The sequence below is a fragment of the Harmonia axyridis genome, chromosome 1, assembly GCF_914767665.1.
Source record: "Harmonia axyridis chromosome 1, icHarAxyr1.1, whole genome shotgun sequence".
NCBI lineage: Eukaryota > Metazoa > Arthropoda > Insecta > Coleoptera > Coccinellidae > Harmonia > Harmonia axyridis.
Genome location: NC_059501.1, coordinates 59,356,057 through 59,367,665, shown reverse-complemented (window position 1 = coordinate 59,367,665; position 11,609 = coordinate 59,356,057). Strand labels below are relative to the sequence as shown.

The following is an 11,609-nucleotide window of genomic DNA, read 5'->3' as shown; positions in this document are numbered from 1 at the left end:
ATTCTTTCTTTTTGGTTACTAAAACAAAAAAAATCATTAAGTTCACGTACAGTGTGATCCAATTTTCACAAAAATAACTTCATTGAAATATGAAAATAATGTTCATAAAGAATTCAAAAAGGTAGAATATAGAATATTATATTTCTTTATATAATACAACGCGAGCATAAAAAGTATATGATTTATGTAGATAAAGGAATTGTGACCAAGTATTATATAATTCCCGAAACATTTATATATTACATTCTGGCTAACAAAGCTGTATTGATCAAACTCTAATAAACTTTCCTCAATCATGCAAATATTAAAATACTTATTGATATTTCTCGATTAAAAACATGTCGTCCCTGTTGAAAAAAAGAGAATGGTACTTTCATCATTACTTTTACGATTTACGAAATATAAAATTTCAAAATCATGATAATAATGATTTAAAATTCAATTTCATATTTTCCTTTTTCTCAACAAATGAATTGATTTTTTATTGAATTAAACAAATATGAATATAATACGTATTTATTTATTTATATCATTTGATTAGTTTTTGATCGTCTTGAAATTTCAAGACGATCAAAGAGCCCACAGAAAGGCTCAGATCCAGCAGGTGTTAACCTACATGCACTTTTTGCAAGTTCATCAGCTTTTTCATTTCCTTCAACCCCACAGTGCCCTGGTGCCAATAGTAGAGTCAAATATATGATAGTTCTCCATAAACGTCTAATAGGCCATAGCGGTGAATCACCCTGTTTATTTTCAATTTCATAATTGTGTTCTATTAATTTTCTGAGAAATGAATTTTTTTAAATGTTTGTTTCCTTGATTTTTCTTTTCAAAATTCGGTTTTATATCGAGTACCCACCTTAATTTTCATCAAAGAATTACCCCTTACATTTTTTTGGTGTTATCCAGATACACCCAAATCATAAACTTTGAAAATCACAGAGGAGTTAAAATTGTTTTTCCTAGGATAATTTTGAATGTTTATTATTGGAAATAATGTACCAGAAGGCATTATTTGAAGGCAAATAAAACATTCCATGAAAATTTTCTCGTACCTATTTTATAAAATTTTTTACAATTACAAAAATAAACTCAATATCGTCAATAATAATAATAATAATGAAATGCTTAAATGAGATATTTACAGTTGCATTGAAGATATGACGGCCGACATGTGGAGAAAATTCTGTTATATAGGAAGCTCCACTAGAACTTGACTGTTATCGATTCGTCGGTAGAGGTCCAATAATATATCCAATTGTAGAAGGTTGGGAACCAGAACCGAATTTTCTTCCCTGCTGTTCAAACTCTAGTTCTGAAATTACTTGCAAAACTTTTACTTTTGCCCTAGTCTGTAGGTCTGGAGGAAGTTGCTCAACTGTCAGCGCAATACTGCGAAAAAAAGTTGAAATTGGAGTTTCCTCCTCTCTTGTATCAATTCGTGGTTGGCTCCGCACATCTTTCACCAGCAGTGTTCTTTCAATTCGCCCTTTCTTAATTTCTTCATTTACTTGTTCTCGTTCTTTGGAAACTGACCTTCTTTCCCTCTTGCAAGCAATATTTGCATCAGCCTCTTCGATTGTGGATAATTGGTCCTCATGATATTCCTTGGTGATAATGAAGTTCTGAGTAACATCAGATGCTTTGGAGTCAACTGGATCTTGAAATTCCTCTACATCTACTTGTATATCTTGTGATTCGCTATTTTCATCACTTTCGTCACTGGAAATAAAAGATAGTGATACACTGTACAATGATAAAAAAACTGTACTTACTACTCTACGATTGTAGTATTATCAAGGAAGGTCAAGTCTTTATATTTAGCAAGAAAATTTTCCATCTGGGTATTTCTGGCCGAGCCAGTTGTCTGGCCTTTCATCAATTCCCGTTTTCTCTTCTGGTAGTTATCACGGATATTCTTCCATCTTGTTTTGCATGCTTTTTCTGAAAGTTTAAAGATATTTATGGTGAGGTTACATAATTCAAATAATATAATGAGATATGAATTATAAATAAGGATTTTGCTACAAGGAAATTCTTCAGATCACTAAGCATTCAAATATCGTCGCCATTACAGCTGGCACATATGGAATCTGAATTAGCGTTTCAGTAGGGCAAGAGCTTCGAAGCTGCTTTTATGCTCTCAAAAAACTGCATGAGAGAAAATTTCGAGTTATAAGGCATTTATGAAAAATTACTGTTTATATATTTCCCTAAATATATTGGTTTCTGTTCGAGATATTCAAAAAATTCTAGAATGTTTTTCTCAGTAATTTTAATAGTCTATATGTACTCATAACAGATTATAGAAATTAAATATCGATTTGAGATATTGAGGAGAGTTAGAGTGTGGAGAAGAGTGGGATAACCCATATTTTTCAATGCATATTGTTTCAATGTCCCAGATTTATCGAAAAGCATCCCGTTATTGGTTTTTCACAAATGTCATCCGTTTCAAATATATCGAGTTTTTCGACTGCAGCTCAAAAACTGCATTGAAAAATATAAGGTGTCGAATTTAAAAAAACATCAATTCTCCTCTGTATCTGTAAGATCATTAATTTCTATGATCTGTTATGAGTACATATGAACTCTAAAAATGACTGAAAAAGTTTACTTCTGTGGTCTCAACTCTATATCGCCGATCGTTACAATTACAGTGACCTACTGACCTGATAAAACACAGTGGCGACATACGTTCAAATTGAGCCTGAAAATGGCGAATGGGGGGTGGGGGGCTTAACCATAGAACTTAAGAACACTATTGTCTTAACTGAACTAACACTTGACGTGTTAGTTAATTAATTTGAATTTCAGCCTGATAGACCTATTCATTTCTCATCGTTGTTTATTGTTGTTTGTATTTCAATGTAAGCAGGGCCGGCGCGAGCAAATTTGGAGCCTGAAGCAAAGAATTTTTTGGCGTCCCTGCTGAGCATTAACAAAAACAACATGACCTCCTTCATAAAACGCACCCCCTCCATACCAAAAAACATCACCTGCTCCGATGATAGTACAGAATTTTTTACTTCCGATGAAGAATCTTGTAATCATGCTCGCTCAAAAAAATTGAATTCTAGGAAATAAAGAACACTGAAATATTTCAATATATAATATTGTACCGAGTTTTTTTAAGGTTTTTTAATTGAATATTACAGCTCCTTACTCTGTAGGTATCTTGATTTATTCCTAGATTTCTTCGACGCCGATGACCAATCTGATTTTCTCATTCACAAGACACAGCGTACGGTTACCTATCACAATACAAGATACAAAGAGCGGTAGGGCATGCAAAGCTTCGAAAACTAAATGGAATTAAAAACATGTGAAAACATTTGGCATTTAACAGTTACTAGTTTCGAATGCCAAAATCGTAGGAATTTTCCATATGTTGAATCTGTTAACAAATTCCACATAATTCGAAAGAGAAGAAGATTTGGAGATTATTATTGCATGGAATGTCTATAAACATAGTCGAGTGGACCAACCTTATGTTGTTATTAAAAATCAAGACTATATTTTTTCAAAAATTTGAAAAGGTGGCCACAAACTGGGCTAAATTACCGCTCCTCGAAGAGAGGCGCCTGAAACAGTCGCATCACTGTTTCACCCCTAACGCCGGCCCTGAATGTAAGTATAAAAACCCATGAGTTTTATCTCAATCTGTGGCAGAAATGAGACGATATTTTGCATCCCACAAATGTTGGTGCTTTGATGAGCTTGCCCTCAACAACGTGTTACAGCATTTTTATTATTATTTTTTTTGTTTGTTTTTTGTTGAGAAAATGAATTATTCTATGCGCTAATTAAATAATAATAAAATGTACACTTACCGCTTCTTTTCATTCTCACCCCTATTTCTCCCCAGATATTATTTTTGAGTACCAAATCTTTATATCTTCTGCGTGTTACATTATATAATGGTGGATGTTGTCTCACTAAACCTATCAATAGTTCATCATCTTCCGGAGAGAATTTTCTATTCATTTTTCTAGTTTTCATTAAACTATTCGTTTCTTCACAATACTAAACGCTCAACTGCACGACGCCGCTCGAATCTAAAGGTACGGTTCCCTCTGACACTCCGTCGACCGTTACGTCTTGGCCGTCTGCTGTCGAGGATAGCGCTTGCCGCCCGAATTGTGATTTGTTGGTAGGCTATATACGCATGTGCGGTGCCGCCGATCCCGTCGGTGCCTTGTACCGTTTTTCTACACGTTCAACTCCACGAAGCCGCTGTAAACTAACCTCATCAGGTCAGAACGGTAGAGTTGCGGCTATCAGCTGAGCGTTCGGGCTCCGTCCAGCTACGGAATTGCTAAAGTACACGAAACGTGACTGTCGACGGAGTTTCCGAGGAAACCGTAGCGTAACCTCGACAGAGAACAGTCGAGTCTAGAGATGAGCGATACCGTGATTTCTAGATCACGTTGTGAAACGTTCCTGTTCCTTTATATCAGTGAAATTAAAGCGTGACGTGATCACTGTTTAGGTATCGGGATCAGTGCTGCACGGTCCCTAACCGAATCCGATACCTAAACAGTGATCACGTCACGCTTTAATTTCACTGATATCAAAAAGGAACAGGAACGTTCACGTTTCACAACGCTAAGCACGGACCGTGCTTGTTATTAATATTTGTATGAATCACCCAAACCTTAGCTCTTTTGTCTTTCTGTTAATTCTTTAGAGGTAACAGATTTGTGGAATATGGATATGAATAATTTTGGACATCGAAAAATAAATAAAACCTACACATACAATAATTCACATGTGAATATATATTGATAATATTGAGTGACTGATACTGCATCAAATAAAATAAGAGAAAAACAGAAAAAATAACAATCAGAAATGTACAAAAATATAGTAAAACCAGTTATTGAATAATTGAATTTCCTAAATATATTTGATATTTTCTATTTATTTCTGAGCTAATCAAAGAATTGTGAAATCTCTAAATGAAAAGGTATGATTTTTAGGACATCGAATAATAAATAATAAGCCATATGCATATATTCAGACGTTTATTTATTTATTTAATAATAATGATGAGTAATCAACCTCCAAACAAAAAAGACTCATTTTATAATTGTATATATCAAAATAATTAAGGGGCTAATACTGTAACAAAAGATTAAGAGAAAAATTTTACAACAAAAAACTCAGAAATGGGTAGTTAAAACAGTATCTAAATAATCGAATTTCCTAACTATATTTGATAAATTTTTCGAGAGAAAAATACAGTTATTCCTATTCATTCTCCACCAACGACATATAACAATTGAGGAAGAGAATCATTTGAGTTTTTTTATTAGTTAGCCTGCTTGGACGTTCTGTTATTTGTCCGGATTTCGAAAACAATCGTTCGCACGGAACTTATGTTGCTAGGGTGCATCAGTAAGTGCCGACAAAGGTTCCGAAGCAATAAAAACATCAGGCTGGCTTCATAATTTACGATTGCACAAACGTTGATATGCCCTGAAAATATCTGTAAAATGTTCAAACAGTGATCTCGTCACGCTCTGTATTCGTTTTTCGGAACCGTGACTACCTGTGACAGTGATTAAATCACAGTTCGTGAAATATCGCTCATCTCTAGTCGAGTCACGATTATCAGCGGAACGTCTAGGACACAATCCAGCTACGCGATCGCTAAGAAGCCGCTCCCTCGGACAGTATGTCGAACTCCACGTCCAGGCCATCAACCGTAGAGGATAGCGATTTCAGCTCGAATTGATTTGCTAGAATCAAGAAAGATTGGTTGGTATCCTAAATCACTACATCTACATACAGCGCCTGGTACAGTTGCGAGTAGAAATATCCATTCAAAATGGACAAAACAAAATTAATTGTTCTGCTTTAAGAATGAAAATATCTGTGGATACGATATGATTTCGATTAAAAATTTGAAAGTTGTTTCACCTCAGATCTCGGAGCATCTCGCCCATCTGATTAACTTGTCGATCACTTCGGGTATATGTCCTAGTGTCTTGAGATCCGCTAAGGTTATCTCCGTACTCAAGAAGAATGCTGTTTTCAAATTATCGTCCCATATCTTTTTTGAGCACTTTATCGCAAGTCATAGAGAAATTAGTATTCAATAGAATGTTGGATAATTTAAACAAGTTTTCATTAATTACTGAAAGCCAACACCGATCGATCAATACAGCTGCTTGTGATTTACTTAATTTTGTTTATGACTGCCTTTATGGCGGATCCTATGTTGCAGGGCTCTTTTTCGATTAATCAAGAGCATTTGACTGCCATAATTTCGAGTTCATTCTGGCTAAGTTATACAGCCTCGGCTTTAGGGGTGTTTTTCTTGAGTGGGTCAAGGTTTTTTTAAAAAGTAGGTATTTCTATGTCCGTTTAGGACAACAGGAATCTTCCAGATATCAAGTCGAATTGGGGTCCCGCAGGGTTCTGTTTTGGGACCACTTTTATTCATTCTGTTCGTCAATGATCTTCCTCTTTAATTTCTCTGATTTCAGTGGATTCATTTAAATATTATTACAATAGTTTTGATTGCCTTTGGATATTTTTATCAACCTGCTGTTAATCAGTGATGAAATCGATAACAGCAACATGGTCACTGCCAGACATTGCCTCTCCGGCAAAATAAAATTCCGAAGCCCTGCTTTGCCTAACTTATCTGGCTCAATAGAGATAGGATTTTGTTGGACTTTTTTAGTTTGGGTTTACATTATTTACTCAGAATGTCAAATTTAATAGATAAGTAAACTGATCACATGAATTATCTGAGATAAATCGAAATTATTAACTAGCTCGTGTTCTATGTTCACAACTAAAGATTACCCACCACCATACATCTAAAAAAATCCATGACTCCGGCGGGGTTTGACCCCGCTGCTATCGGCAACCTTGTCGACTTTCATAGAACAGGTTATTGCAACAGAACCGAACAATTCTGAACTGTTCTTCAACAACTATTCAGCAGATGAAGTATTGAAATACAAGCAGGTAATATTCAGCTCGTTGTTCGTTCAACAACAGCAATGTTGTATACCTTTGGCATATAGTAGAGGGTGAACAAATCCAAGAAGTGCACAGGTATAATAATAATATAATAGAGTATATAGTACCTTCAGGCTTAAGGTCGTTGGTAGCCGTTAGTGGTAGTTTTTAGCCAGTTTCGAATGTTTCTTCATAAAGTAACAAACCGTAAATAGTGTTGTAGCCAGCACGAAAATGTCTAATATTCAACCATTTTGTATTATTTGTAGAAAAATTAATGGGAAATTGAAAACTTTTGAAGAAAAGATATTGTGTAAATGTGCGGAAATATCAAAAATTCGTCAAGATAACAATTTAATTAATAGTAAAGTTGTAGTTCCCAAAGAAGTCAATGAATTACGACGATATCACACTTTTTGCTACAGGCGTTTTACAGCTTTGCCGAAAAAATACAGAGTGTCATCATCAAAACCAGCAGTAGAATCGTCTCCTTCGACATCACAGTATGTATATTGAAATCAAACATTTCTTTTCCATGAAAATAAATAAAACCACATTTAGATAGTCGTATAAAGAAGAATATGAAAAAACAAAGCTAAGTAATCAATCATTCATTTTCCACGGAAATTAATAAAAATTCATGTAGAAAGTTCGTATAGAAAATAATATGAAAAAACAAAGCTAAGAATATGACAAACAAATTACATTGGCAGAAACTCCAAAATTCACACAGATGTGATCTGCTATGGTAGAGGTTTTTGCTTCTCACATTCAAGAATTTCATATGTACAGTTTGTTCAAATGTTTACTGTACCTATATATAACATTTTTTGTTCATGCAACTCTCTCCTTCTCTCTCACACACACACACACACGCACTTCGTCTCGTTAGCCGAAAGAGGAGCAGAAAAAATGAAATAATTAATTTGAGTATGTATTGTTGAAATTGTATATATATGAAATATGTATGACGATCGAATGCAAGGGAGAAGTGACATGGGTAGTTCATTAAACATAAACATTGATCGCAGAGGCAAGAGCCTGTATGCGAATGAATTGCTAATGTTATTTTGGTGAGTTGTTCTCAGCCAATTTTGAAGGTGCGCCCTCTCGCAGAGGATTGCGATGTTCCATCCCAGGATCACTGATGAAATTCTCAATTTGGTATTAGTAATCCCTGCCAAATACAGCTTCATTTTCATAGCGAGCTTGGTAATGTTGATGTTCACATGTCGTCTTTTTGTATATGGATTGGAATTTTATTTCCTACGCCTCTACTATGATTCCTTCAAGTTTCTACCGTTGTTCATTTAGGAGAGTTTTCTGCCTTCTGCATAACACTGTTTTCCTCTATTTGATTCTTTGTATGTCTTTTTTGTTGGAATTTAAATTATCTTTCTTAATTCTCTATTCTCGTGCGCTTTTAGCGTCTCTATTGTCTTCTTGATTTGTTTGTTTACTATTTCCTCAATAGTTCTTCTCTGATTTCTTGGATGCTTATATATCATGGGGCGCCAACCGCTGTTCTGATTACTGATTTCGTTAAATCCGGAAATCGTGGTGGCCATCTTGCGACATTTTTATATAATGTGGGGCTTATGAAATTTGGCAAAGTGTTTTGTTGCTTTCAAGCCAGTATTTGACTCTTCGGGAGCAGGATTTTCTAGCCTTTCTAGATTTAATTTTGAATGAATTTAATTTAGACATGAAATATTGCAGAGGTCAAGGTCACGATAACGGTGCCAACATGACAGGAGTAAACAAAAGTGTATAAACTAATTTTAATTATATACCCTCGGGCATTTTTCAATCTATGTGCCTACCACAGCTTAAATTTCGTGATAGCAGATGCAGTTAAGAGTTCCGTTAAGCTATGTAGTCTGAAACTATTAACTTACCAAATGCATCGCAAATACTAAAAAACTGTTCGGAATCCGTGGAACAGTATCGTAGTTTTTCCTCACAGTTAAAGAAAGAGCGTCTGTGGCCACAATAGATCCATTTAACGTCATTGAATTCTAAGTAAAAAGTTGCAACAAGAATGTTTTCACAGAAATGAAAAATTACCAACAGAAGACAGTTACAACTATATTTCTAACTTTAGGAGAATATTGAGGAGACTATAGAGAATAACAAAAGTATGAAGGTGTTGCGCAGAAAACTAAGAAATGGAAAGGGAGAAATACATAAGCTTAAAAACAAACAAGGTCATATTTCAACAAATAGAAACGAGATACTGAAGACTGTGGATGAATTCTATCAGATGCTGTATAAGAGCCGTCAAGAGGTAGACGAGGAGTACGAGGCAGATTTTTTAACTTCGAAAAAAGTTATTGTCAACCAAGGATCAGAAGAAAAACCTGATATTACCATAGGAGAGATCGAACTGGCCTTGAAGAAAACAAAAAACAACCGATCACCAGGTGAAGACAATATAATGTCGGATGCAATCAAAATAGGTGGCCAGAGTTTACTTGAAAAATTAAGAGATCTCTTTAATCTCTGCCTCTTCAATAGCTCGATCCCCAAGAGATGGCATGATTCCATCGTCATACTACTCCATAAAAAGGGTGACACAGCTGATTTAGAGAATTACCGGCCAATAAGTCTGCTCAGTCACCTTTATAAACTCTTCACTACAATTATAACCACACGGCTAGAAAACAAAATTGACCTCTATCCACCTGTAGTACAAGCGGGTTTTCGCCGCGGATTCGGAAAAAATGACCACCTCCAAAGTATAAAAACACTCATTGAAAAAACAAATGAATATAATAGACTCTTGGTATTGGCGTTCATCGACTTCCAAAAGGTTTCGATACAGTTGAGTTGAAGGCAGTTATGCAAGAATGTAGGGTCGATTTTCGATACTCCAAACTCATCAACAACATACCCATTGGACGTGGGGTGAGACAGGGCGACACAATGTCCCCAAAATTGTTCATAACAGTCCTTGAGAGAGCATTCAAACAGATGAATTGGGATAAAAAAGGCTATTGACGGAAAATAACTTAATAACTTGCGCTTTGCAGATGACATAGTACTTATTTCTGATAACCTCGGGGAAATAAAAGAGATGATATCTGACTTTGTGAAGGCATGCGAAGAAATTGGGCTAAAAATTGATATGAGTAAGTCAAAGTTCATGACAAATCTGCTTCCCAGTTCTAACATCGACATCGATGGTTGTGAGGTTGAAAGGGTCGAAGCCTATATATATCTAGGTCAAGAAAGTCGTATTTCGAGAGATAATCAGACGTCAGAACTGAATAGAAGACTCACTCCCGCATGGGCGGCCGATGGAAGACTAAAGGATATTTTCAAGGCTAATGTTCCTATCCACCTAAAAAGAAAGGCGTTTAATAAGTGCGTGCTTCCGGTTTTAACATATGGCGCCGAAACCCTAACATTGACAACTGCAACTGCCAGAAAACTTGAAGTGGTGCCAAAGAAGCATGGAAAGGTCTATGCTGGGTGTAACTCTGAGAGATATATATATAAGTATCGGGTAAAACGTTCTCCGACGTCTTCCGATTTCTAATCGCCATTCGGCCCGGTCTCTCCATAGTTCTTCGCCTAGGCCGGTGTCTCTCATCTCTTTGTCGACGCCTTCCCTCCAACTTTTTCTAGGTCTTCCTCTTCTTCTACGTCCTTGTGGGGTCCATTTAAAGATTTTCTTCGGAATTCTATTGTCCGGCATCCTCTGTACATGGCCGAACCATATGAGCTGTTTAGTTCGGATGTCATTCACGATGTTACTTTTGACACCCATTATCTCTCTTATTCTTTCATTACGAATTCTTTCTATTCTTGATCTGCCCGCCGATCTTCTCCAGAAGTCCATCTCGGTAGCCATGAGCATTTTTTCAGTTTTAGCCTTTATTGGCCATACTTCCGAGCTGTATGTTACAATGCTCTTAACAATTGTGTTGTAAATCCTTTTTTTATTTTCTTTGAATATATTTTTATCTCATAAAACACCATTGAGCATCGATATCGTCCTCCTGCCGAGGGTATTCCTTTCTCGTATCGATTCATCGAGAAATCCATCCTCCGATATTCTTAATCCCAGGTATTTGTAGGCCTTGGACTGTTTTATTGATTGAGAGCTAGACAAAGTCAGGTCCGGATCAGAGCTCTGCCGACCACCACCAATGCACAAATATTGTGTCTTTTGGATGTTCACCTCCAGGCCCCATTTGGCATACTCCTCTACTAATTTGCGCGTCATGTAGTTCAGGTCATCTACATCCTGGGCTATCACAATTTGATCGTCCGCAAACGAAAGCGTGTAGAGTGTTGTTTCCTCATCGAATGGAGTACCCATATTGTGGCATTTGCTTTTCCAAACCTTAAGTGCTCGTTCCAGGTATATTTTGAATAATGAAGGTGACAAACAGCATGCTTGCTTCTTGCTTCAATCCTTTTGACACGCTGAATCTCGAAGTGAGCTTATTTCCTAATTTTACTTTCGCTCCATAATTCTCGTACAGCGATTTGACAGCTTTGAGTACTTCCACATTGATGTTGCTTTCTTGAAACTCTGAGAGATCACATTAGAAATGAAGATCTACGATGGAAAACTGGCGTAGAAGATATTATCACCGTTGTGGCCAAACTTAAATGGAGCT

The 11,609-nt window shown here is 36.1% G+C and overlaps 3 protein-coding genes across 3 annotated transcripts; all 3 read right to left on the bottom strand.

The window, feature by feature from the left end:
• Positions 1-1,029: 1,029 nt before the first annotated feature.
• LOC123671476 lies at positions 1,030-4,275 on the bottom strand. The gene is made up of 3 exons (XM_045605342.1): positions 3,834-4,275; positions 1,776-1,944; positions 1,030-1,722 (listed from the first exon to the last, which is right to left on the bottom strand). Exons 1-3 carry the CDS (start codon positions 4,000-4,002, stop codon positions 1,221-1,223), a joined length of 840 nt encoding a protein of 279 aa, XP_045461298.1. The 5' UTR covers positions 4,003-4,275; the 3' UTR covers positions 1,030-1,220.
• A 5,955-nt stretch (positions 4,276-10,230) lies between these two features.
• On the bottom strand, positions 10,231-10,822 carry LOC123672440. Its single transcript, XM_045606530.1, has 2 exons — positions 10,494-10,822; positions 10,231-10,321 (listed from the first exon to the last, which is right to left on the bottom strand). The coding sequence occupies exons 1-2, from the start codon at positions 10,820-10,822 to the stop codon at positions 10,231-10,233; spliced, it is 420 nt and encodes a 139-aa protein (XP_045462486.1).
• A 126-nt stretch (positions 10,823-10,948) lies between these two features.
• Positions 10,949-11,305, bottom strand: LOC123672426. The gene has a single exon (XM_045606527.1). The coding sequence runs from the start codon at positions 11,303-11,305 to the stop codon at positions 10,949-10,951; it is 357 nt and encodes a 118-aa protein (XP_045462483.1).
• Between the last annotated feature and the right edge of the window lie 304 nt (positions 11,306-11,609).

Coding starts and splice junctions, on each gene's coding strand:
- LOC123671476 (XM_045605342.1), bottom strand. CDS start 4,002: ATGAAAACTAGAAAAATGAATAGAAAATTCTCTCCGGAAGATGATGAA. Junction 1,945..3,833: donor GGTGAGAATGAAAAGAAGCG/GTAAGTGTACAT, acceptor TTAAACTTTCAG/AAAAAGCATGCAAAACAAGA. Junction 1,723..1,775: donor AATACTACAATCGTAGAGTA/GTAAGTACAGTT, acceptor TTTTATTTCCAG/TGACGAAAGTGATGAAAATA.
- LOC123672440 (XM_045606530.1), bottom strand. CDS start 10,822: ATGGACTTCTGGAGAAGATCGGCGGGCAGATCAAGAATAGAAAGAATT. Junction 10,322..10,493: donor ATCGGAAGACGTCGGAGAAC/GTTTTACCCGAT, acceptor CTTTCTTTTTAG/GTGGATAGGAACATTAGCCT.
- LOC123672426 (XM_045606527.1), bottom strand. CDS start 11,305: ATGGGTACTCCATTCGATGAGGAAACAACACTCTACACGCTTTCGTTT.